Source organism: Nelumbo nucifera, chromosome 2 (assembly GCF_055504915.1).
Source record: "Nelumbo nucifera cultivar China Antique chromosome 2, China Antique-T2T, whole genome shotgun sequence".
NCBI lineage: Eukaryota > Viridiplantae > Streptophyta > Magnoliopsida > Proteales > Nelumbonaceae > Nelumbo > Nelumbo nucifera.
In genome coordinates this window covers 51,566,619-51,594,049 of record NC_142650.1, presented here as the reverse complement: position 1 = coordinate 51,594,049, position 27,431 = coordinate 51,566,619, and the positions used below count along the sequence as shown (strand labels likewise).

Genomic DNA, 27,431 nt, shown 5'->3' with positions numbered 1-27,431 from the left:
CCATTGTTTGGGTCAACAGTTTGACCACCCAAGTCAGTGGGTAGCTGACCAAATAACAGTTTTTGGCCCAAGAATAGTTTTAGGGTGAAACAGAATCCATTGCCCGACCAATTCCCAGGTCAACCGGTCCAATTTTCAAAACCATGGTTAGTCCTATGACTTTGATAGCAGTTTTGGTTTAGTTAACCTCTAACCTGCTATATTACAAAGAAAGTAATTGATTGGTTAATGGTGGTAGATGATCGAAACATTGATCCATTTGACTTGTTTAATGAGTTATCGGTTTATAAAGGCAATTAAGTAGGGATGGCAATTTCTACCCTACCCTCCCTGATGGAGTGGGTTTTTTACCTGAAGAATGGGTTTTGGGATTCTAGTATTCTACAACTCATATGGGTATAGGTAGGGTATGGTATTTTAGACTAAACCCAACCCTCCCCAACCCATATTTTGTTGAATCTTATGTGAAGGATAATTGATAACTTATATATTTTTTACACATCTTAATCAAATAATTGAAAACTTTATCGTTTATTTGTATTATTTTAATTATTTATTGGTTATATATGATAAAAAAATATTAAGAGATTAGATATAGAGTCTAAACCCAACCTACCTCTACCCTTTAAATGCAGGAAAGGTTATGTATTTTTATGCATGAGAAGAATTTGAATTCCAAAATCTAAACCACTATGGGTTCCGTTGCCATACTTAAAGCCGCCAGGATGGGTTTTGAATTATTGTGGTGGACAGTGGACTGTTAGAACTGAGAATGGGCAGCCAAGACGTTTTTTGGTCCCATTATTTTTAGATATGTTGACATGGTAAAATTTATAATAAATATATGTTTTAAAAAGGGATACAATGACTTATATTTATCATTTTAAACTTATCGTGATGTAAAACAATTTTAAAAGATATTTTAGAACATCAGCTGTTTTTTTTTCATAATTTCAACTTAATACAATAATCAAATCTGATTATTAAATTATTTAACTCGTGATTTAGCTGGAGCTATCATTTTCAGCTCAGCACAACCTGGCCCCAGGCCCACATCATGCATATAAATTTCTAGCCTGGGCTGGGCTAATACTTCAGGCCCGACCCACATATACATATTGTTATGACTTTATGATATAAGTCCTAAATCGGGCCCCGGTTGCTATAAGCCTATAACCCTATTATTGGTGCTAAGCTTTCCCGGCCTGGCCCAGGATCATCCCTTAGATTCAATGACCAAAATGATTTTACATTGGACCTAAGTCTAACAACATTGTTTGGCACCATGCCTCGAAAGGAAAGGGAGTCTGGATCACCTGTCAATAAAATATATTTTAACACCCTATCAACATCACCAGACACCGGATATATCATATGATCTCACTTTTACGGTGGGATCCGGTTTTATAGTAAAATATGAGGTGCCAAAACAAGTTGATAAGATATTGGAACATATTTTATTGGCAGGAGATCCCAACTCAAGGAAAGGACTAGAGTTCGACATAAATATAGGAACTAATACCAAGAGTATTCCAACTTTTGTTCCTTCAATGGTCCTATTACCCCACTGTATTGTAGTTACAAGCGTCAAACCCTGCATCTGCATGGGTTCAGACTTTGTCCCAGGCACTATGCCTATTACAATGCACTCCAAATTTGGGTAAACACGGTTAGTCGCTTATTTTTATCTCTTTTAAAAGGGCTCTTTCTCCCTCTGGCATCGTTCTTTTGTTGGGAATAGACAACAGATGAACAGAGGTGTCAATGTCCCCGTGTTAGTTTTTAATGTTTTATTCTTTTATGGAAATTTTCTGATTAATATCCTGTAATTTTGGCCTATATGCCTAATGCCATTTTAGTTCTTGAATTTTGAAAAGTAACAATTCAATACCCGAATTTCAAAATGTGTCAATTCAGTACCTGTCGTTAACTAGCTTGTTAATCAGTCATTAAGTTATATTTAAAAAGACACAAATGTTCTTCAAGTGTCATCTAATTCTCTTTATCAACCATCTAAATGTTGATAAAAAATGAACAGTTCCAAATTTTTGTCTGTTCTATTCAACAAAGTTTTGGTGACTCCAACTTTCTTAAATAGTGGCAAGGATTTGGGTATTTTTAGACACAAATGTCTTTCAAGTGTCATCTAATTCTTTTTTATCAACCATCCAAAAGTTCACAAAAAATGTATAGTCCCATATTCTTGTATCTTCTATTCAAGAAAGTTTTGGTGATTCCACCTTTCTTGAATAGAAGAGGCAAGGATTTGGGACTGTTGTTTTTTATCAATATTTGGATGGTTGATAAAAAAATAGATGACACTTGAAGGGCATTTGTGTTTTTTTAAATGACACTTAATGGCTGATTAACGGGCTGATTAATGACAGGTACTAAATTGACACGCTTTGAAAATTCGAATACTAAATTATTGCATTTTAAAATTCAGAGACTAAAATAACACTAAGCCTAAAATATAAGATACTAATCGAGAGTTTTCCCTTTTTTTATATATAAAATTGTAAGATATATGGAAAATGCAGCCTTAAGTAAATTTTTGGGCACTTCTCTAGGTAAGATAAGAGTAAATGCAACATACACATGTACACACACAAGGCACTCGTCTCTCACATTTTTCCCCCATGCTAACAACCAAAGTGGTTGATTCAGTTTGATTTCTATTTATTAGGAATTGTTGGTTTGGGATTTATTCCCACGGTTCAGTTACTATATCTTATACAGGAATATGCTCCCAGATTTGGTTGGATACATTATGCTGAATACATCATCAAAGGCAGGAAGTCTCCCAAACTAGGAATGGCCAATTTCAGCATGTCTTGCACACACACACGCATATATATATATATATATATATATGCATATAATAATAAATATATGGTATTTTATGCACAAGACACATAGGCCTGACCCAAGCCCAGCCTATTTTCCTCGTCACTTGTGCAAAGCATGACCTAAAAATAATCTGTTTCTAATAAAAGAATTATAACTTTTTATAAGTGCTTATTGTATTTCTTGCCTGTCTTGTCCCACCACCTAATTATCAAAATAGATATACTACAACTAGCCTGAGAATTTATCTATACACCCATGAGTGGGAATGTGGGGTAAACACTTATTAAAAAAATACTAATTTAAACAATCCCAAACATCCTCCAAGTTTCTGTTACAACTTACAACCAGCCAGCAAAGTACCAATTTAACGACAACGTTAGTTCACAGACTCCTTATAAAAGTATATGTGTTGGATGAACGTGGCACGCAAAAAAGTGCCAACATTTTTCTACCTTAAGGTTTATTGAAAAGTTTGGGACTCGGTGTTTTAATTTAAGACGTGGATTGGATTAAAAACCAGAATACTCTTCGTTCCTGATTTTACTGGTTAATGAAATGCTTTGTCCGTTCAACTTCAACCCACCAAAATTGTCATTTAGGATTCGAGCCGATTTTTAAAACACATGAGGTTAGGGGGATGGGCTACCACCGAATCTGCTGACCAATAGTGACAATACTAGTACACAACGCTGGCCAGATCCTCAATAAAGAACATTGTTAAATAGTAAATGTTAGCCTGTTAGGTGAAGGGGTCGCCACTTGTCAATCCACGGTGTCAGCTTCACATGGGTTTTTTAGATGATTGGTGGAGCTACGCCTTCTTTATTTCTTATTTGCAGAGTTGACACACACAAGGCTGTCTCACGTAAGGCCACTGCCTGGTGGCCTTAATAACTATTTCCCTGCACCATTGTAGAATTGTAGATTACCTGCTCTGACTCTGATCGGGTGCTCTACAGTCGGACGAGGGACGGACGACTCAGACCCGTTGCAAATTGCAAATAATCATCCAATAATGCCTTGCTGCTTCATATTTCCTACCTACCCAGTACCCAGTACCCAGTACCCAATACCCACCCACCGAATTACCTAAAAACACAACTCAGAAGGCCCTGACCTCAAGGTCCTCAACTGAATGTAAAGATTTTCACTCTTGAAGAGCAGCTCGGTGGACCCCATTCCAATGATCACTATTCACTACAACATCTCTGCTGATCATCAGTCCACTTCATTCGATCTGTGATTGCATTCATCTTTCTATCATGCTCCAAGCCATATGTTAACAAAAAGAAAAATTAAAAACTCCCTGCCCTAGAGCAGAATATCTCGCCCGTCCAGTTGTCGATTATTGGACCTCGCTATTCTTTGACGTATTTTCCTAGTTGTCCCTGGGGCCCTCTGCAGTCGATGAGTCGAGGATGTAAAATAAAATGCTGAAATTATAGTCAAGGGGGACTGAGTAATGTGCATATCCTAAAAGACAAAAATACCCCTTTACGTTAGAAACAACTTCATGATTTGTCTTTTCTTTTAGTCTTCTTACCAGGGGCATGCTAAGGTTCGTAAAAAAATTGTTGTCAATTCACTGAATTCAGCACCAAAAATCAATCCGCCCAAAGAAAAATTGAAAATCTCCGAAATTTGCTCATTTTAATCTCCCGATAGGCAAGGCCGTTTCAAATGCCTTTTCGTCGGTTTTTCTGTTTCCTCTCATTGGCTATGCTAAGCAAAGAGGGAATACCTTCGTCAATGGCTCCCTTGTCGTAACCATCGCCTCTGCAACTCAACTCATCGGAATCTCCCTCTCTTTCAGAAAAAAAAAATATATCTATTTTGAATTCGAAACCTAATGTTTCTCTTCTTCTTTTAGACGGAACGTACCATTTTCAACACGATCTCCTCTGTTTCATCTCGATTGGTTTGTCTTCATTTTAGGGTAAGTTATCCATCCATCTTCGGTGGTCCGATCCCTCAGCATGTAGAGAAAAGCTTTCCTTCGCTTTTGCTTTTCGCTCGAATTCTTCTCTTTGATGTTTTGTCTGAATTTGAAATGGATCTATCTGGTAGGGTGGATAGTACCAAAAATAAATCATGGCTCACAAGGTTGATCACGAGTATGATTATCTTTTCAAGATCGTCTTGATCGGCGATTCAGGTGTCGGCAAATCCAATATCCTTTCCAGGTTCACTCGGAATGAGTTCTGTCTGGAGTCTAAATCGACAATTGGAGTTGAATTTGCGACGAGAACGTTGCAGGTGAGTTTTAACAGCTCTGATCTGTAGATTTTGTTTCCTCCTTGATTTCCTCTTCTTTTATTCTTCTTTTGGGTGGTTTTTTGGTCACCCTATCTCTTTTCATTTGGTCAACTAGAAACCTTTCTATTAATTAACATCATCATATTAGTACTTCTCGTTAGTTCATGAAATACTATTAATACTTTTCATACTTATTGTTTTTGAGAATCTGTAAGCGCTAAGGTAATTTTTACTTCGGGGTTTTCTTCCGTACACTCATCGTAGATAACTAGTGGATTTCTGACACTTTTTTTTTTCCATAGAAAAAAGCTAAAATTCTAATGTATATTTTCCTGGCAATGGAACTAGTTTGTATGTTTTGTGCTTCTTTAACTATTGTGTTTTTTTTCTTACCTGGGACTTCAATCATTACGGTTATTTTATCTTTAAAAGAAACTATCTAGTGTAACCAATACTTGAATCGAGGTTTTGAACGGGCAGCATTTACTGACGGTCCCGGATTTGTTGTGAAATGGTGAAACGAGAAAAGCTATTAACTGAAGTTTAAATACTACTGATGTGGCAAATCATGGATTTATCTTTGTATAGTGGCTGCGGTATTTATTGCAAAACAAAGATAGAGGACAGAGATGCCGACGGTCGACGGACACATAGGATTTTCTGTTTGAAAGGGATCATCTTGTCCTTTATCCAGATTACCAGTTGTATCTTGCAGGGCAGCAACCTTACAAGGTGTCTCATTCTTTTGAATGGCCATAACAGTGGGGGCCACTTTTACTAATCTCTGATGGATCAAATGGTAAGGCCATCCGGTTCATGTGATTCCAGATGGTCAATCTTACTGCTAGCCAATTATTTTCACAGTATGGGTTAAAAGACTACTGCCAACTGTATTACTCATGAGACTCTCATGTCAGTTTTGCATGGACATGCCCACGAGAGCAAGAGTCAGATGCATTGTGGGTAGTTCAAAAAACAAGGATTTGAATACCCATGCAAGAAAGTATGTACTGTCCAATAATTGGATATCTTGTGAATGTGAAGTTTAACATTTGGCTAGCTAGAGGAAAGGGCATAGGCATACTGCATGGTAAATGCAGAAACCTACGTACTTAAAAAGAATTGGATCTCTTGTGAATTTTAACATTCAATTACCTAAGAAAGGTCATTACAAATGTTAAAGTTTATTATTTTTGTTTTTATCTTGGAATGTTTAATGAGAAAAATTGGTTTTCATAATTTATGTTAGTTGTCCATTTATGTGAAACAATCAAGAGAAAAGGATAAAGGAAAAAAATGAAAACAATACATACAAGTTCCCCTTAAGAATCCATTTGCTGTAAGATTTCAATGTTTGTGCTACATGGATCCTTCATCCATTTAGGAGATTCCATGCCATACAACAGTGAATCGTGTATGGTGCAATGGAACTAATGTTTTTACAGTGAAACAGAGTTGAACAGTTTAAATTTACATCAACACTGTGCATCTTGAATGATTCACAACAGAGACTCCCTATTGATTTTAGCAGTGGAGTGAAGATATCAACTACACTGTACCAGTGTGTAATCTTACTAGTTTCTGCTGATAAATCTATGATTTCAAAAATAATTAGCATCTGTTTAACAAGAATGCATTGTATGTGGCCTTGTTTGGCCTGCTTTTCTTTTCTTCTTTGTTCTGTTCTATTCTCTTTATTTTTTTCCTCATCCCTTTTATGTTCAAGAAAACTCTACAAGTGACTGCCATTACATGAAATAAAACAAGGGTATTTGTCCAACCAGTATATGTAGACTGTCTACATTATATACGTTCAGCTCAAGGTTTTCCGTTCTCTTTCTTGGGCACTTTCAAGCTACAGTCAGTTTTTCTTTTCCTGATTATTTGGGCCTTAGGGAGGGACCATGTAATGGATTCTAATTGTCCATCTGATGAGAGATCCTTTAAATCAGCCATGCCTATATTGTCCTTGTCCAAGCATCTCCACACCTGTTTGCATTTCACTTGGATTATAACCCTAATCTTCTCTTGAATGTTTTGTTACAAACAATAGTGAGAAAATGAATCTTTTACACTGCAATTATGGGGAGTTAGGTGCAAATATAGTGGTGATCCAGTTTTTCTACTTCTGTTTTATTGTAGGTATTCTACATAAGTGAGAACTGAGAAGACAACTAGTGGTGTCCTTATACAAACACATGGAACGCATGCAAGTAGGATGAACCTTCTATTGAACGGGTTCTACATGATATATCTACTATTTGAGAAATCACCAGATTTGATAATTGGAATCTTCTCAAGATTACATTCTTTGGAATGCCAGAAATAAAATAGGAGGATACATCGTTTAGTCATAAAATAGATTGTAATCATCCTGTGGTTGGACTTTTTTTTTTCCCTTTGATAGCATTCTTCTTAGTTGTATAAATCATTTACATGGATCATAACTTCATAATCAGGGAAGATATGATTTTTTTAATTTTTTTTATCACTGAAAACATGAAACTTCAAAAGACATGTGGGTCTCTCATTTGTAGATTCTTCTTGTCAATCATCACTCAGAAATAAAAGTTAATGGAACAACACATTTGGTTTTCTGAAACAGGTTGATGGAAAGACAGTAAAGGCACAGATATGGGATACTGCTGGTCAAGAGAGGTATCGAGCCATCACCAGTGCTTACTACAGGGGAGCTGTTGGTGCACTCTTGGTCTATGACATAACCAAGAGGCAAACATTTGACAATGTTCAAAGGTGGCTCCGTGAACTAAGGGATCATGCAGACTCCAATATTGTTATCATGATGGCTGGGAACAAGTCTGACCTAAACCACCTAAGAGCTGTTCCCGAGGAGGATGCCCAAGCTTTGGCTGAGAAGGAAGGGCTCTCATTTCTTGAAACATCAGCATTGGAGGCATTGAATGTTGACAAAGCATTCCAGACTATATTGACAGAGATTTACCACATCATAAGCAAGAAGGCACTGGCAGCCCAGGAAGCAGCCTCTACAACTGGTGTCCCTGGTCATGGGACCACCATCAACGTTGCTGATTCATCGGGGAATTTGCCCAAGAGGAACTGTTGTTCTACTTAATGTGGAAATCTCCTGAGAGAGAGAGAGAGAGAGAGAGAGAAAGAGAAGGCACGCACAAATCCTTCTTTCTTTTGTGCAAGAGTCCTGTAGAATATTTTCTACTTCTTTGAGATATTTCCCATTTAGTGGCTGTGAAAAGCAGATCAGAAATGAATATTGATAGTGTTAGTAGTGTAGGAGATTGTGCTTTTGCTTTCTGCTCCGTTTCTTTGTTTTTGAGGTGGAACTGACCGGTAAGAAGAGTGAATATGGCCCTGGGTTTCTCAGCAGGGGGAAGAAATGGATAAAGAAAGAAACAATGTAAGTTAGTGTCTCCTTTTGTTTCACGAATTCATCCTAACTTGTAATAATTTTTTTTTCTTTAATTACCATTTGAGTTTTGACATGTTACCTTTGGTGCCTTTTTTTTTCGTCGGAATCCAACTAAAGGTGGTTGTCAACTTGTCAATTGTCATAGTGCTTTAGTCTGGTCCACTCAATGCGACCGGAAAATTCTAACCACCCAACTTGAAAAGCTAACTAATGAGTCCTACTAAAGCATTTGCCCTAGTTCTTTTCATTACTTCTTAAAAAGGGTAGAAAAGAATGAACGGAACGACGAATCCAACTCAAGAAAGTGTCTTTTCCTTCTGCAATTCTTTTTTGAGTCTTTTGACCATCCAAACTTAGCCTTTTGATTATAAAGTCTGTGATTCCTCCAATTGTATCATTTATTGGATATGCCCCGAGCAAAAGGTGGTTGTTTAGCTGTATGTCTGATAGCTGCATGGCGGAATGGTTCATTAGGATTGTCTTATTAAAAGATACTGCTTTTCTTTTGAGAAAATAATAGAAAAGAGGTGGTTAACCAGATTTGGATTAGTTGGAATTGTATCCTGCTTTTGGCAAGTGTCTGTTTTGTTTTGAGGAATGTGATCTTTTTTTTTTGATGAGTAAATGAAGGAGGAATGTGATCTGCTTTCATGGTTAGCACTATGTAAATACCTAATATTAATGTGTAATCTGTCGTTATTTTTGAATTAAACCCTGAGGCCCCGCCGCCCCGCCCCCATAAAGATTGAGGGGTTCCAGTTAAATAAGAAACATAACTTGAGAAAGATCAACAAAATACCCAGTCTTCTTCTGTGCAGTTATATGATGCATTTTATCTGTTGGGCAGCAGCTTCTAATTTTGATATAAGTTTGCTTAGAGAAGTCGTGGACATCAGTCATCACGAACACCTTTGATACAACCGAGCTCTGTTTTAAGTTTATAGGTATCAATCCCATCTGGTGTGCTCTCTAATATATATATATATATATATATATATATATATATATATATTGGAATTTTGATAGGCAATAATTACCCGGGAGATGAGCTGGGCTCCTCCAGTTGTGGCTGTACCCACACAGAAACCAGAGTAACATTTGCTTCTTTTGAAATTGTAGAGCAAACCAGCACCTTGACATGCAGATGCAAGTATGCAACATAACATGGTAAAGCTGATATGTAGAGTACAATTAGTTTCTGAAAGGGTGGAAACTGTAAATGGTAGCAGAATCAGAATTTAGATGGACGCTTGATTCTTTAACAGAACATGACTATCCCAGATTGAGCAAATTAAGCAGCAATATATTAATTCTTAATCTTCTCATTTTACAAGTCTTTCAGTAAAGTGGATTCACTTTTCTTATCACAAAAAAATGTCCCTGCAAAATGAATACCTTATTCTTGCTCAGGCTTTCAAACCAGAAGATCCAATTGCGTAGGAATTTTGTCTGTGAAGAAGAGCTGCAAACAGGTTCTAATCAAGCAACTGTAAGCAAGCATCCACCACATGTGTAATCAAGCAGAAATTTCAACCAAGCATGAGGAATAGATCAAACTGGCATTAAACAAAGAATACCCATCTAATTTAAAATTTTAAATAATAGGCAGAGAGGATGAAATCGGGAAAGAAAGAAGAAATGTCAAACATGAGCGTGTGCAGATTAGTTTGCCGGGCTTGTTGGTTGGTTTACTAATACTAGGAGAAGACAGAAACCAGATAACCTCTAAATAATGGATCCTCACAGTTACGCCATGGAACCATTCTTATCGTTTGAGAATTCACATCTACTGTGTTAGATCCAATTGGCCATGGCAAGCCCATTTAAATTGTTTCTGAAGACTTTATCAATTTACTATAAGACAAGTGTAGGATGTTTGTAAATATGAGAGAAATATAATTATTACCCTGAGTAGTGTCAATTTAGTATCCAAACTTTCAAATGTGTCATTGAAGTACCCAAACTTTTAAAAAGTGTTAAGTTGGTCCCTGCTGTAATGACATGTGCAACTTAATTTTTTTTTTTAAAATGTCAAAACTAACTTTCAAAAGAAGATACTGTTCATTTTCTTCTACCTTGAGACTGAATCGGTTGAGGTGTTTGAGATTCTAGAGTAATAAAGACAATGTTCATTATCTACTACCTTTAGGCCAAACGTCACTCTTCTCATTCCCCACCTCATTCTTGTTTCCTATTACAGTGATTATTGGTTTCAGTTCATAACAAGATCATGGACAGCCAACGTAGCTCTCCTCTTGGTCGAGATCCCAATACAGTTGCAAAGTAGCAGAAACCATGAAACACCCGTTACAAAAGAAAAAGAGAGAAACAAGAAAGAAATTATCTAGCTAGTTTTGATAGAATCAAGTCAGGAAAGGAACAGATGAAGGAAATGCAACTGGAACTTGCCCAAAAAAAGCTAATGGGTTATTGACGTTTCTCTCTCTAGATTGATTTACAACAGGGTTCTTCTCTTTTCTATATATTGCGGAATCTGATTCTGTTAAAGGGTGTGGGGAAGAAGACATTGCTAGCTAATTGGCAATGTTTTGCTCAATGTCTTAGTTTCTAGCCCATTTGATTTTTCTTGGAAGTTGGAACTGCAAAGGGGAAAGCATCTTTTTCTTGTCTATACGTTACTGTTCTAGCCGAAGGCAAGGCATATGTGACGTATCTCCCTTCGTACGAGACCAATTCTCTAACAGGAAACTACACTCTCCTCCCTTTCGAGTCCTACAAGAACTCTGTCCACATTTATCGCAGCCAGAACATCTCATCCTCTGCATAGTATTATGCAGGGAGAGATGTTCCCAATTCATAGGAGATAGTGTATTGTGGGTAGGTGTGGGCATAGTTCTCGTGGGCAGGAGATCCGAAGTCCCTCCTTCCCCTCCTCTGCTTGACCATTCCTTCACCACCTCTATTACCGCCACCTGCTCTCCTGCACCACCAGGATTATCAATGCCATCCGTGATTTCTATCTTGAATGAATGAGATTCTCTTCATGGTTGTTAATAAAAACAATATTTGTTCATTTTTGTATTTTTATCGTTGACGTGAATACCTGAATCCATAGAGGTGGTTATCGTTGACGTGAATACCTGTATTAGATGATAGATGAAGGACATTTTTGTCCTTTTACGTGATACTTAACGTTCATTAATGACTTTGGATCAACTTGATTCTTTTTGAAAGCTCGGATAGACAGGTTTGAAAGTTGGGATACTGAATTAATGCTACCCCCAATGTTCAGGTACTAGAGTGAAAATTTCCCTAAACATAATATAAAATATTAAGTAGTATCATGTTAGTAGGTTTGATTGAGCTTGGTCTGACACAAAATGGAGATATTCAGATTGTGCTTGGTCTGGATCTGAATCTTACAACTTCGGCTTGACTTAAATTCAGGTTGTGCTTGGTGGAAGCATTTTGTGGAATTAGGATATGCTCCACCGTGTATTGAGAACATCTTTCATACTTATACGTTATTATTCATGAAAGATATTTCAAATGCATGATGATGAGATATGCATGTGAGGCGCCCTTGTGTGGAGCATATCCAATTCCACAAAAAGATTCCATCCAAGCGCAACCTGAATTTAAGTCAAGCCGAAGTTATCAGATTCAGATCCAGATCCAGGCCCAGCCCAGAGCCTGAAAATCGAAGGCTTAACTCGTTCGAATAACTTCGAATTGGGCTTTGGCTCGGTGGGCTGCATTTTAGACATAATGCTCGGAGATAATTGTCAGGCCCGAGAGAAATCCTTCCCACTTCCCACAATTGTCACTTCTCTTCTACTTGTGTTAGCGCTCTTGCGCGCGATTTGCTCCTCTCGTTGCAGACTTCGTTTGTGGCTGTATTTGAGTCTTTAAGGTTTTGATCTCCGGCAGACTGCAGACATTTAGGGCTTAAAATTTTCATTGGTCTTGCCTCATCCAGTGAGACCGACTACTCGAGTAGGGCAAAGAAAATGTCGATTATTCAAATGTCTCCACCGGTTGCAGCACCTCCTCGAAACCACCTGTCGTCTCTTAGGGTTTTAACTGGTTCAGATCAACAATGTCTTCTTTTGAGGATTTCTCAGCTTTCAATTCACACGGTTGCCTTTCCCCCGAGACAGACAATTATCCGAATGGGTGGCGGTCCTCGAACGTACCCCGGTGGGGTATCGAAGTGGCAGTGGAAACGAATGCAAGCGAAAAAGGCGAAGCAACTCCTGAAGGCTCGACTCTGCCGGGAGCGCCAGATATACGAAATGCGTAAGCGGGCGGAGTTGAGAGCGGCAGTTTCGGAGCTCGAGCGGCCGTGGGAAGTCGTCGAGAGGGCTCCAACGTTATTCTCGGTTAGTGCCGACGAACAATTGAAGGTTTTAGCTGATAGGTTCCAGAAGCCCGGTGGGTTCGACCTGTGGACGGAGAAGGATGGACCGCAGCTGTTTCAGACTCCTGATGGACTCCCTTCTGCGAGATTTTTCCCCAAGGGTGTTGTTCACAGCATCAAACCATATGGGGGCATTGCGGGTTCGTCTGGTTCTAGAAGTTTGTATGCTGCGGAGGATGAAAAGGACTCGAATTTGTCGGGTTCTGTTGTAGAAGCTCGAACTGGAGGGTCTACAGTGAGAAGAGGAAATGGGTCCAGGAAATCAAAGAGGTTATCTAAACAGAGAAGCCGAGGTGGCCTTGGCAGTGAAGGGGCGGCCCGTAGCAAAGATTTAGCTTCAAGGAAAGATGATAGTTTAGTGGATAATTTTTCTTACGTGAAGCATTCAGTGCTTCAAATTAGTTCGGAAGCAAGGGAGGTAATTAGAGAAGCATCAAGTAATGGAGATGGAAGGCAGCAGTCAGGGAATATCAATGGAGGCAGAGCTGGAAAGGGTTCTTCTCATGGAATCTTGAGTAAGGGAAATAGACAAAATATTGGTTATAGGGACTTTTATGGGTCGAATTCAGGAGAAACTGCATTCTGCACCGACAGAAGAGGAAGGATTCCTTTAGCAAGCAGTGGCAGATATAAGATAGGTGGTCAGCAGTTTAGTTCTGAAAAGACTTCAAGAAAATCTAAAGCTTCTTATACTGAAGAAGTCTACAATATGAGTTTACAACAAGATGGAAGTTATGGATTGCAAACCAACAGCCAAGAGAATCAATGATAATGAGAAATGAAGAAATTATTTAGTTGACAGTAGCTGGTTCAGTAGCAGTTAAGCTAGTTACATATCTGGAGACTGCCAGGTGAGCCTCAAATGCCATATAGGTAATGAATTCGAACTTAATCTTGTAAAGTTTTAATCAAATATATTTATCATGATGATCCTTGGCAACTGATCTTTAATGATCAGGGACAGGAGTAATGTGCATAAATAAGAAATTAGCTGATTTATTCATAAAAAAAGAATTAGCTAATTTTGTATGAAATCACCCAATGATCGTGAGATTTTTATAACTAAGGTATGTGGGAGATTAATTCCATTCAAAGATATTTCAACTCTTCATTGCCCATAATACAAGGTGTATGATTGTAACTTAAATTTCAAACTGGGAGTGGAAGAAACCAATTTAATATATAAATTGATTTTGAAGCCATCATGTGTTGTAGTTGAGTTGTGTTAACTTCTTCTTTTTTTTTTTGTGTTTCCATTGCAATTAAAACAGGAATGTATGCATGTATCAACTGTTTTAAGAACTAGGACTGTCAAGTCTCGATTGATTGGACACTGGATTCTATCTGATTTTGGATTCAGTTTTCCAGATATGGATCTAAATAATCAGATTAATCCAGATCCATCCCAATCCGAGCTGATAATATTTTTATGAGTATATAGATTTTTGTTTTTTTTTTATAATAAAGTAGAAAAATCATTAAAGAAAGATGGATCAAGTACAGATTCAGGTAATAAGAAATCACCAAAATAAGAAAGCAAAAGAACTGAATCACCACCTGACGAAAAAAGCAAATCCAACTGCACTTACTCTATATCTCCCTCCCCAAGGCATCATCTTTATACTCCACATTCAAGCTCCTTGATAAAATAGACATTATAATGATGAAACAAACTAACTTGTTCATTTTCTGGGCTCAAAGTGAATTTGGGGAAGAGTGTTCTATTTTCAGTGGGCCAAGTTGACTGTTTGGATGAGTTGGCTGAGGTTCTTGCCTGCCAAGTGGATCATCTCCCTTGGAAATACCTAGGGCTCCCTCTTGGGGCCAAGTGTACCTCGAGTGCTATCTGGGACCCAGTGGTAGAAAGGATGGAAAGGAAACTAGCCTCCTGGAAAGCTAAGTATCTTTCCTCGGGGGGGGGGGGGGGGTAGAGTTACTCTCCTAAAAAGTACTCTCTCAAACCTACCCACCTATTTCTTATTGCTCTTTCCCATCCCTTCCAAAATAGCAAAGAATCTGGAGACCCTTCAGAGAACTTTTCTGTGGAGAGATTGGGAGGAAGAAAGAAAAGTCCATCTTGTTAAGTGGGATCAGGTTTGTCTCCCTGTGGAGGATGGAGGCTTGGAAATAAGGAAGTTGAAGGTTTTTAACTCCTCTTCACAGCAAATGGCTTTGGAGGTTTGGTGTTGCTTGGTGGAAGACCCTTATTGCATCTAAATATGGGGTGGACTGGGGTAATTGGAAATCTTTGGATCCTTTTCAGAGCTGGGGGTGCTCCCTTTGGAAAGGATTTATGAAATCCTTTTCAGCTTTCTCTGATGGCCTAGCTCTCAAGTTTGGTAAGGGAGATAGGTTGAAGTTTTGGAAGGACTCCTGGTGTTTAGACTTCCCCCTGGCTGAAGCCTTTCCTCTGCTCTTTCAATGTGCCCTCAGTCCTGAGGCCACAGTGGCTGATTCCTATGATGTGGTTGGGGACTCAATCTCCTGGTGCCCCCTCTTCAGACAAAATCTTTTTGATTGGGAGATGGATCAGCTGTTGGACCTTCTGCAACTGTTACAGAGGCAATCTATCTCTGTTAATCTGGAGGATGAATGGAGGTGGAGATAGAGTGCTAATGGTGTTTTTTTCTTCTAAATCCTTGGCCTCAAAATTGAGTAGAACAAATATTTCTGATTTCCCAAGTAAGCAGGTGTGGAATCTTGTAAGCCCATCTAAACATAATTTTCTTGTTTGGGTGCATTCATAAAAAAAAAAAAAAATTCTTGTTTGGGTGATGGCACTAAATAAGTGCTTGTTGAGAACGAACTTGGTTAGGAGAGGGGTTCAGATTTCAGATCTTAACTGTGGCCTTTGTGGGCTCTTGCCAGAGACAGTTGATCACCTTGGCATCCATTGTTTGATCTCTGCAAGAGTTTGGGCACACTTTCTCAAGGCGGCTGGGGTTTGCTGGGTCATGCATGGTTCTGTCAAGGACCTTTTATACTGCTGGAGATTACCCTGGCCTGAAGAAAAAAGGGTAATCTGATCTGGAGAACCATTCCTGTGGCTGTTTTAGTGACTTTATGGACTTAAAGAAACAACAGGGTTTTCTGCAACAAAGTGACAAATCTGGAGGACTTAATTCAGACTGCAGTGTTTAAACTTGCTTCTGGGATGTCTGTTTCCCCTGAGTTTAAATCTCAGAATCTGTTTCAGTTGCTTTGTACTCAATCTATTTGGAGTCTGTAATATGTCTTCTTCCTGTTTGTGGGGCTTTAGGAAGTTGTTGTAACATTTTCATCTTTCACCGATAAAACTTTTGTTCCTTACCCTCTCAAAAAAAAAAAAAAACATATTAGCTTCTTTATTATCACTTTCTTATCTGTTAGGGTTTAGTCAACACATTTAAACCCTCAAAAACCTCAAAAGTGACCAATAAGTAAGGAAGACCTTGAAATTTTGTCCAATCAACACATTTTTATTCTTCCACCATTTCTTTTCTTCTTTTTCTATGATAGTGATGATGCGCCTTTCGGTAGCTCCCGGCTGGCAGGTGACTCGGATGCCTAGCTGAATGGTGACGAACTGGAGAGGTGGCTCTGATGCGACCTGCAAGGACATAGTGTCAGAGTGCCTGGGTCGCTTTACCCGGGGTGGGCACTCTGATGCTTAAGTTAGCGAATAAGAGATTTTAAGATAGCTAAATGTGAGAGAGCTGAAGAGCTGCGAGAACTAAATTGCACATCTCTTCCCTAGAGTTGGAGGTAAGGCCTTTATATAGGCATTGTTTGGCGCGATCATCACGCAACACGTCCGGGATCTCCGGGTGGACATGCCTAACTGCTTCGAAATCCTCGGAGGTAGTCGTGCACGTAGGCCAATCTTTGCGCCTTACTTGGTTTCTCCCAAAACATTCGATGTGAGAGCTGACTTCCGAGAGACCCAAGAGTGATGGGATGCATGCAGAAATCGACGGCAAGCACGTCGCGTCGGTCGCCACCTGGACCTCAATCAGGTCAGCAAGCCCTCGAGGGAAGTCGCTCCCCACGTCGAGGTCGTTTCAGCCGATACTTACGAGGTACCACAGGTCGGCCCTGGACGAGGTGTTGCTAGCCGCCCTAAGTCATGGACGAGGTCGCTGACTAGGTTTCTACTAGGTTAGGGGTGGAGGCAGGTCGCCAGGTCGGCGCTAGAGGCAGGTCGCCAAGTTGGCAGTGGAGGCAGGTCGCTAGGTTGGCAACAGGGGCAGGTCGCCAGGTCGGCACTAGAGGCAGGTTGCCAGGTCGGCGACAGTGTCAGGTCGCCTAGGTGGTTCTGGGTGTCACCTAGTTGTTCCGAGATGCCATGTGTTATGATGTTAGTGGAGGGCCAAATCTGCCCTCATCAATTGCCCCCCACTCCCGAGCTGAGATCAGCTTAGCGAAGGGAGTAGATTTGTGCTTCGTTGTAGGTCCTTAGGCCTGTTGCCAACATACCTTGAGGTTGGCTTAGGAGTCCTTGATGCTGAAGGCAGTTTGGCTTCCCCTTGTGATATGCGCGTCGATGTTGGAATTTAAATAACGGGTTGGTGCCACGACTGTGCTATATTAGTCCTTTAAGGTGCTAGTCGCCTACTCCTACGATAAGCCACACGGAGCTCAACCTGCGGGGGTAGCTTTACAAACTGCAAGTTGCCAGCTCGCATGGGAACCTTGAAAGGCTTAACCCACAAGGGTGATTGTAGTCTATTGGCCACCGACTCTTGCGGGAGCCACAAAGGGCTCGACCTGTAGGGGCGACCTCGCAAACAGGGCTGACAAGGCCCATCCAGGCTGATTATGTGTGTCACCAGGTCGGCGGAAGTAGGTCGCCAGTTTGGAGGCAGGTCTCTAGGTCATCAGAATTTTGATAGTCTAGTTTTTCTCTGGTTACTTCAGCCTAGAAACACCTCGTCACCTCGGCAGGACTGACCTGCGAGGGCGGCTCCACAACCTGCAGGCCATCAACTCCCACGTAAAGCATGGAGAGCTTGATCTGCAACGCAACCTCACAGTTTGTTGGCTATCAACTCCCACGGGAACCACAGAGGGCTCAACCTGTGGGGTGGCCTCACATTCTATTGGTCGTCAACTCTCGCAGAGAGCACGTAGAACTCGACATATGGGGGTGACCTCACAGTTAGGGAGATTCTGTCAGGGCAAGACTGCGAGAACTCATCTAGGCTAATCATTTTGCTTCTGCCCCCCCTAGGGGGTTCTTTCAATCAAGCGTTGTTGTTGTTGCTTGAAGATGTTATTACTTGAGGCTCAGAGAATCGGGTGAGAAAATAGCGTTTCCCACAGACGGTGCCAATTGATGATGCGCCTTTCGGCAGCTCCCGGCTGGCAGGTGACTCGGATGCCTGGCTGAATGGTGACGAGCTGGAGAGGTGGCTCTGATGTCTAGCTGAGTGGTGATGAGCTAGAGAGGTGGCTCTGATGCGACCTGCAAGGACACAGTGTCAGAGTGCCCGGGTTGCTTTACCCGGGGCGGGCACTCCAATGCTTAAGTTAGCGAATCGGAGATTTTAAGATAGCTAAATGTGAGAGAGTTGGAGAGTTGCACGAACTAAATTGCGCATCTCTTCCCTATTGTTGGAGGTAAGGCCTTTATATAGGCATTGTTTGGCGTGAGCATCACACAACACGTTCGGGATCTCCGGGAGGACGTGCCTAACTGCTCCGAAGTCCTCGGAGGTAGTCGTGCACGTAGGCCAATCTTTGCGCCTTACTCGGTTTCTCCCAAAACGTTCGGTGTGAGAGTTGACTTCCGAGAGACCGGATGGTGAGCACGTCTCGTAGGTCGCCACTTGGACCTCAATCAGGTCGGCAAGCCCTCAAGGGAGGTCACTCCCTACGTCGAGGTTGCTTAAGCCGATACTGACGAGGTACCACAAGTCGGCCCTGGACGAGGTGCTGCTAGCTACCTTGAGTCGTGGACGAGGTTGCTAGCTAGGTTTCTACTAGGTTGGGGGTGGAGGCAGGTAGCCAGGTTGGTGCTAGAGGCAGGTCGCCAAGTCGGCGGTGGAGGTAGGTCGCCAGGTCGGCAACAGGGGTAGGTCGCCAGGTTAGCGCTAGAGGCAGGTCGCCAGGTTGGCACCAGAGGCAGGTTGCCAGGTCGGCGACAGTGCCAGGTCGCTAGTTGGGACTCCATCATTTTGGCTAAGGCAAGTTGTCGCCTAGGTGGTTCTAGGTGTCACCCAGTTGTTCCGAGATGCCATGTGTCATGATGTTAGTGGAGGGTCAAATCTGCCCTCATCAAATAGAAATAGGGGCTCAGCCCCTATTTTTTTTTTTTTTTTTCTAAATTTTCTTTTCTTTCTTGCTTGTCTTCTCACGAACATGTTGTTTGTTATGTTTTAATATAAAGTTTATACTTTTTAATGAAGATTATAGATAATTACTAGTGAAAGATGGTTGCCGATTGCTATGGAATCTAAGGTATTACCCTAGGAATCATGGTTTTTATTTAGAAAACTCCGACACCTAAGCAACTAGGCGACAAGGCACCCCTTGTCACCTAGTTGGTGTCTTGAAAACTATGCTGTTGAAGTCCCCCTAATTACTCTATTGACCAATGGACTTTCCAACCCAAGAGGTCCCCACCCACCTCCAAAGATGAGAGCCCTGCATATTTACCGCATACCATCAGAATCTACTCCCCTTCCTTACCTTCATAACCATTCTCATTTCTTTTTCCAATGTTCTTCCCATCTCCCAACTAAACTTTCTTCATACTGCATGTTGTACCCTCTATATTGGATTTAGGAACTTCTACTTCTTTCTCTTCTAATACCAAGAACATTTTCTTGGAAATTCTTCACCTCCTAGGAAGAACAAACCATTTTTTTTTTGCTAATCTTTACTTCTTTATGGTCGAATTGGTTCAAGTTATATTTTGATGGTTTAAGTTTCATGAAAATAATTTTTAATTGGTTTATCAGGACTGCAAATATCTGAATGTGTTTGGGTTCTGATTATTCAGATTCAAATCATATCTGAGTAGAGCCAGGATCTTTTTAGTCAAATTAACACTGTACTGGCAATGGTGCCCCATCAAAAAATATGTAAATTTAGAGCTTCTTTCTTTTTTTTCGTTGATGGAAATCAATTTCCTGGATATAGCTGGGCATGGCATCAAGTATGAAATTTGCACTAGAAATCGAAGAATTTGACACGCACCCTTGTACAGGTAAGTGGGTATCATAGTTGGAAATGGTATATCATGCTGTGCAGTAAATACTTCTAATTGGAGATGCAATTTATCCTTTACTTTCTCAATTTCTTGGTATACTTCCAAACTTGTCAGGTAAAAGAAAGAGGTGCATTGGTGTCATCCCAAAGAGGGAGAGATGCACTATCCTTAGATCAGAGTTGCAGAAACTTTTTTTCTTTGGTGATAATCTGGGAGTTAGCAACTCTTTATTGATCCAAGAAATGTAAAAGTAGCTTTTATTGAAGATAGAACTGTACTAAAATGTAATGGTAGAGACATGTACAATGAGAATCTATACAATAGTGAAATTCAAGCAGTCCTAGAAAAGAAGTTAAAAGTATGTAAAAATAGTAATGTTTTTGCACAGAGAGTCATAAGAAAAAAAGGACCAGGGTTCTACGTCCCTGTAATCCTTTAGGATAGAGAGTTGTCAATGCACAAGACCATCTTTCTATGTACTAGATTGGTGAGGCTGCTTTTATTGTTGAAAATCCGGGCACTTCTCTTTGCCCATATTGACTACATGATAGCAAGGTATAATCTTTAAGCCTACTAGACTCGCCATTGCTGCAACATGTCCTTGATAGGTAGTTAGGTACACCAAGTCACCCCAAATAAGCCTAGTAAATGGGCCCAAGGGAGTGTGCTGGACTTGCAGTTTATAAACGAATGGCTAATTGATTCATCTATATTATCATTAGAGAAGAGACGGCTTGAAGCTATTACTATTCCTATTTTCACTGACTTCTTTTACCCTAGATTACTACCCATAACTACAATCTTGGATCAGAGTAGAATGCCAGATCAATTCACGAGGAAAATTCTAGTGCATGTTTGTAAAAAGATGGTAAGGATAAGTAGAACAAGAGGAGATTGTGAGATAGTGCCGGTTTCAGGCAGAAGCAGAATTGTGGAAAATTGTTAACTAAGGGTAAGCTCATCTGCTTTTATTTTATGATGTGGTCCTAACCCTAGAAGCCTAGTGAATTGTAGACTAATTAGTTTGATAGAGTTGGCAAAACAGGGTTTGTGGTAGCTCATATCCTTAGGCATGTCCATAATTTAAGGGAGCTCAAATTTGTCAATCTCCTTATAGAACTTTGACTTTGAATGGTGAACAGAGGAGGTTCTGGATACGAAATGAAAGATAATACGAAATGACCTTGTTTAGTTATTTCGGCCCTCGGCCATTTACAGCCTTTTCTTTCAGTTTCAGGAGTGGATCATGTTTTAAAATTGCAGAAACCCTGAATGATCCTATCATTGCTTTTGCACCGGGATTTTTAGACTATCTTTGGCTATCCAAGGTTTTAAGTAGATACATATTCGACATTATTTTAAGTATCAAGATTTTTAGACATTATTTTTTGTACCATTACAGTATTGATATACGCAATTTTATTCTTTGGCTATCCAATGTTACTGATATTTGGCACAGGTGGAATTGCTAAAACTTTAACTTCGTTTCACTCAAGGATTAAGGCATCGATATCGGGTATCGTACTAGACAGATTTGATGCAAATACGAATACAGATACGTTTTGGAAACACATGGATATGGACGAAAGATATGAAAACATATAGATATGCTAGAAAAATAATACAAATTTCATAAATACATCAATTACAGTAACTTTAAAAAATCAAAATAACCACAAATAAAACATTAATACATAAAAATGTATATTTTAATGATAATGAAATATATTACTAATATAACAAGATACATAAATATCATACAATTTTGTTGATAACATATTAATCAAAAGTTCAAGACTCATATTATATAGTTTTTACAAAATAAAACATGCACAAAGTCATTATTATGTTAAATTTTATTTATAAGTCCAAGACACAAAATATATGCAATTATTATATTCTAATTACTATAGCAATTATTTTTTAATTTTACTTTTTAACATTAACAAAAAAGTCAATTAAATATTAAATTTTAAAATGTTTGATAATATCAAAATTATTTCATATGAAATTTATAATTTTCCTAAGATACATATATTACTACTATTTTTACTTTAATCTTAATTAAAAATAAATCAAAATTATTAAAATTTCTAAGATACATATCATATGAAATTGATAATTTTTAATTACTAAAGTAATGATTCTATTATTAACATTTTTATTTCTATAAATTTTCTAAAATAACAAGTAATTTTTTATATAAATTTAAATTAGTGGATTTGACAAATTTAATTTAATATTATATTTTTGAATATTTTGTAATTTTTGTATTTTATAAATAATAAATATTTTATTTTTTAGTCTATCAATGAATAATTTATAAAAAAATATGTTAAAATTTTAAGATACATATAATGTACAAATTTATGAATTTTAAGTACTAAAATAATTATTCAATTATTTATATTTTTATTTGTCCCACATTGTAGGTTAAAGTGTCCTATCTACGCTCTAACCCCTCTACGACTATACCTACCCTATTCTCTTGGTGGAGAAACCAGACATACCTGAGGCCCGAAGGCATCCAAACTACACATTACATTAGTGTTTTAATAGTGTAGGCAGCCAAGCCCTGAAACTACTTTTCATCTCCATTACCTAATCCATTAGAGTAAGTGGGCTTAGGTGGACATTAGCGAGTTGGTGGATATTTCTTTGATTCACTCTTCGAAGGTTTATTACACCATAAAAGAGAGGACCAATAATTAAGTGGTATTAATCAAAATTCGGGGGGGGGGGGGGTGCTTTGATTTCTCCCTTTATGGACGACTGGACCTTAACTTTGAAGGTAAATGATTTTCTCGTAAATGGGTAAGAATGAATAATATTAGTGTTTGGTTTTAAAATTCTCGTCATGAGTCATTCTTTAAATTGAAGTACCTTGTAGCATGAAAAATAATCATGTCCCATTTTGCTCATTTTCATTCTTTAGAGAAACTCTATATTGGCAGTTGTAAACCGCCGGCTTAGGTCTACAAAACTGTTATAGATGTTTATTGGCAGGCTGCCATGGAAACTTGTGCCAATAAACATTGACCTCAGCCATCCACTAGTAAACATGTACTATGCTGACAGTTTTGGAATCCTAGGCCAACAGTTTGACTGAGGGCACAGTTTTTTTGTAGAATGAAAATGAGCAACATATGACACTTGTCAGTCTGAAAAAAATCATATTTAAAGAAAAAAGTGTTTGGTTCATAGCAATATTTTTTCATTCTATGCCCCACATGTACATCTCAGTGTGCATTGGGAACATCTCCCAAAGTTGCCGGTGGGAGATGTTTCCAATACACGGTTAGGATATGCTGTGGGGTGCAAATGTGAATTCCATTTTGACCCAATCTTGTTCATTTTAAAATTTCATCTTGATTAAGAATGAATGAAAAAAGAATGAAAATTGAACCAAACATGGCTTAAGCGACTCATTGGTGCTCTTCCATATTCGGCCCTCATAGATTGAGGCTGGGGTGAGGGTCAAGGCTTTGGTTGTTTTATATGCCCTGCTTTCGTACTGGCTGCATTCAAAGTTAGACCAGGTTTGCAACAGAAGTTTTTTTACCTACATCATGGTTTGCAACACGATGCATACAGAAAACAGGCGTATCAATTCATGATAGGTTACCAACCCACTGTGTATGATTTGATTGTCTTCAGCCAATCCCGACTCAAGATGGAATCCATCTACACTATGGTTTTGGGTGAGAAATGCAAACCCAATTGGCATGGTTTCAGTATTCTCATTGGTTCCTGGACTCATTTCCACAATTTGGACATTAGATTAAGACCCAAATCGCATGGAGAATAGTCAAAACCATGATCCACACCCAGTTCAACTATGTTCGTACCTATTAAAATTAGATGCCATAAAAGTCAGCGTGGACCAGAAGAATTTAGCCCATGTGATTTTAATGAGTTTAATTAGATGGTTCCAACTTCCAAGGCTACAGAGAAGCCCATTTGATGGTGGGTCCTTATCCTCTGAAGATGAGAGACATCGAAAGTTATGAAGGCCCCACCATGAACCAGCTAAAATCACGAGGGAAAAAGATTGTTAGTTGAAGTAGTAAAAAGGTAACAACATTGAAGAGTAGTAGTAACTAACAACACTCAACACATTTTCTGTTCTTGGACCTTTCCTTTGATATTCTTACTTGATGCCTGATAACAAAAGCATGGAACCATATAAGATTGCTACTTATTAATTTACTAGTAATATTTCTGTCAGTTAATTAATTGTAGATTTTATCATCTGAAAATTGGGTTCGTCATTTGCCAATGGGCCTTCAGACCCAGTAGGATGTTCAATTAAGATGCTCACTGGGTTGGGCTTTGGATATTGTCAATTGATCAATTCCCCTCTCTGATTTTGTAAACTTGCAACCCACCATGGACATGGTTCATCCAGAAACGTTCATTATCCACCCGAAACTCCCCTTGCTCTTGGTTCGCAAATCAAATTGATCCAAATCCCAGCATGTGTTCATCCAAATCACCAATTAAGTCGATTGGAATGGTGCTACATGCGTAACGATGCACTGAAGATAATGGCCCACAAATCCACCCATTTGTTCGCTTAATTAAAAATAAATTACATGTGATCAAAGTCTAAAACATGTACAAGAAGCAAAGTATGAAGGGTAGGAGGAGAGGGAGGATTTGGGGTTTTGGTCTTATCAGCTTTGTTTCATTCTCAAGGTACGCAGCCGATGTTATATATATCGTTGAAGAGCAACGTAAGATTCCAAAGCGAATAAATCTTAACGAAATATATTGGCCACTTGGGCACGGCAGTCGGCAGTCGGCAGTCGGCAGCGGCTAACAAAAACGGAGTCGTCCAGAGTCCAAAGTCCAAATTGGAGAATGAAAGCTCACCTAACAACTAACTAGTTCAAGTCCTAATCCTATTAAAGTTGTTTAAAGCATATTATGTGACATGCGATTTACATGATACCCTCCTTTCCTTCACTACTTTTGAATACATGCTCTCTCTGGAAGCCTTACAATATTAATATTACCAACTTTAATATGCAAAACACAGTTTATTTACATTCCGCACATAATAAGGGAGGGGAAAAGGAGAAGTAACATGTTGTTTCATGATGAACAAAGGATTTTGCCATCACAAATCTCGTGGTAAATCTTATAGGATGATTCCTAGTAAAAAACTAATAAAATTAACAAGGAGGCACGACACATCCATTACCATAAGTTCTTTCTTTTTTCGGAAAGAAGTCCATTACCATAAGATGCATGGTTATTCACATTGGCAACCACACATTCAATTTGCTTTCTTTTTGGTTGAAGAAAACACTTTTTTTTTTTTTTGTTTTTGTTTTTGTTGCCAATATATACAAACAACCAAACAAAACCCATATGGTATTGTTCACATTTTCTTGGACATATTTATGATGGCGTAATGAAGAGTGCTCAGGCCACCATGAAAAGTTGTGGCTTCCATTAGTCACAGCCATTACAGCCTCAATTGATAGGTCCTATCTCTCCAAAACTACATGAGGCTAGGAACTGAGCTTACATTGTTATCAAATTGTAGTTTATGATTAAGGTTTGAAGTCAATACTTGGAGATTTTCTTTCACGGCGTTTGGGTTGAATTTTGCTGCATCTATTTCCATCTATTCTTTATATTCCCCACCCAAAAAACAAAATAAAATACTCTATCTATTTAAAGCACAGTTGTCCTCGTCAGCTTACTTCATATTTATTTCTAACCCGGCCCCTTAGGAATTTGTTATGTTTTGAATAAAAAAAAAAAAAATCAAAATGGGTCCATTTAAATTCACTGACAATCAGAGAGACCCATTTGATGCACATGCTGATGTTAAAAAGATGTCCACGTTTAACTCTAGGAACTGAATTCATTGAGGAAAATAAATGTAACTAGTCCAATTTCCCATGTCTGATTTTATTAAATAGCTACATGCTTGAGTACACTCAGTTTCCTAGTAAAAGGAAAATGAATTAATTGTGGTTGAATTTAAATAATTCCTTTTAAAAAAATCAAAATGCCCCATGTTTTATTTTTTAATATTTAATTCAAATAATCCAAGAAAAATCTAAGGGCATTGAAAAACTGTGAACCAGGTTGAGGTGGATAACTGTATTTTAATTCAAGGGAAAAGTATACTACAGCCCACTTGTGAAAATTTCAGAATCCCTATAGTCTATTAGTAGCCCCCCCCCCCCCCCCCCCCCCCCCCTTCCCCCCCTTAAACTGTATTCTGCCCATCAATTTAGTATCAATCCACGGTGAGAATTCATCCCACTGTACGGTACAATAGGACTAAGAATTCTAAAGTGGCTGAATCCCTTTTAATTTATGATTAAGGAAATAGTTGACTAAGGAATTAAACACGTGGATTAATTAGCTCCGGTATCAGAAAATGGCCCACTAAGCATAGCAATGATTGTCGCTTTTTTTTTTTCTGATTTAATTTTCAAAGAAATCAAGTTGGAATGGACCTGTGACCCATTATCAAATGAGTGCTTAAAAAACAACATTATCACAGTTAATAATATATATATATATATATATATATATAGTTTCCACCTATTCTCACCTAGATACCACATGTATAGTACTTACATGCACCGCGCTTAAATTAATTATGGTAAGTATGAATCGTACTGAGAGAATGTTGGATCTAGATTGACAGCTCCAGATCGATACCCTTTTTCACTGAATCAAGTGAAAATGTTGATGAATTTGTGCCAAGTATAAACAAACGATAATGCGTCACTGAGAAAGAGAGACAGAATAGATAAAAGTTAGGGAAAAAGCACTTACTTCTTAATTGGAGATACCAACTTCCTTTACAACAATCAAAGCAAAGGAACAAGCATTTGGGTGCTTGTAAATTGTAATGCTCCGCAACCGGGATTCCTCTGGCCTTATAGCTAGGGTTCGATTTGCCTGCTTAATGGTGATTCAGCCCTTAGCTTAGGCCTCCCAATTCCCACACCATTTTAGGTGGGAATGGCCGGCGTCAAACCATCAATCAATGACGATCATAATTACGATTGGACACACCATGCACCCTTGATCTTTTCCAATAAAAGATGTAGAATCAAGTTTATGGGTTTGGTGCAGTTCAACTTGCCACTTTTCAATCTTTCAGCTCAGCTGTACCTTATTAATTCCTCATCAGTTTCCTCTCCTCACATGTAATAATAAACATCATATAAAACGCAGCTTCACTCTTTATTTTTGGGATCCAAAGTTTCAGCAGTGACGACCCAGACTCATACGGGATTCAAAAGCAAAAGATGGAAGCTCTACACTCCCATCTAAGTGAGATATAGGCGTTATTTAATTGGATTTATTAA

The 27,431-nt window shown here is 38.9% G+C and overlaps 2 protein-coding genes across 12 annotated transcripts; both read left to right on the top strand.

Annotated features, from left to right (window-relative positions):
- The first annotated feature begins 4,444 nt into the window (after positions 1 to 4,444).
- LOC104601140 (ras-related protein Rab2BV) lies at positions 4,445 to 8,571 on the top strand. 3 transcript variants are annotated; one of them, XM_010264368.3, is made up of 3 exons: positions 4,445 to 4,786; positions 4,918 to 5,106; positions 7,712 to 8,571. In XM_010264368.3, the coding sequence occupies exons 2-3, from the start codon at positions 4,942 to 4,944 to the stop codon at positions 8,198 to 8,200; spliced, it is 654 nt and encodes a 217-aa protein (XP_010262670.1). In that variant the 5' UTR covers positions 4,445 to 4,786; positions 4,918 to 4,941; the 3' UTR covers positions 8,201 to 8,571. The 3 variants fall into 3 exon arrangements, with proteins under 3 accessions (XP_010262670.1, XP_088755362.1, XP_088755361.1); XM_088899236.1 differs by lacking the exon at positions 4,445 to 4,786 and adding an exon at positions 5,695 to 5,905 and having other exon boundaries at positions 4,965 to 5,106; XM_088899235.1 differs by lacking the exon at positions 4,445 to 4,786 and adding an exon at positions 7,249 to 7,319 and having other exon boundaries at positions 4,969 to 5,106.
- Positions 8,572 to 12,261: 3,690 nt separating this feature from the next.
- EMB1513 (copper ion transmembrane transporter) lies at positions 12,262 to 21,530 on the top strand. 9 transcript variants are annotated; one of them, XM_010264367.3, is made up of 3 exons: positions 12,262 to 13,744; positions 20,016 to 20,082; positions 20,200 to 20,433. In XM_010264367.3, exon 1 carries the CDS (start codon positions 12,484 to 12,486, stop codon positions 13,660 to 13,662), a length of 1,179 nt encoding a protein of 392 aa, XP_010262669.1. In that variant the 5' UTR covers positions 12,262 to 12,483; the 3' UTR covers positions 13,663 to 13,744; positions 20,016 to 20,082; positions 20,200 to 20,433. The 9 variants fall into 9 exon arrangements, with proteins under 9 accessions (XP_010262669.1, XP_010262665.1, XP_088755344.1 ...); XM_010264363.3 differs by having other exon boundaries at positions 12,262 to 13,766; XM_088899218.1 differs by having other exon boundaries at positions 12,262 to 13,766; positions 19,876 to 20,082.
- The last annotated feature ends 5,901 nt before the right edge of the window (positions 21,531 to 27,431 follow it).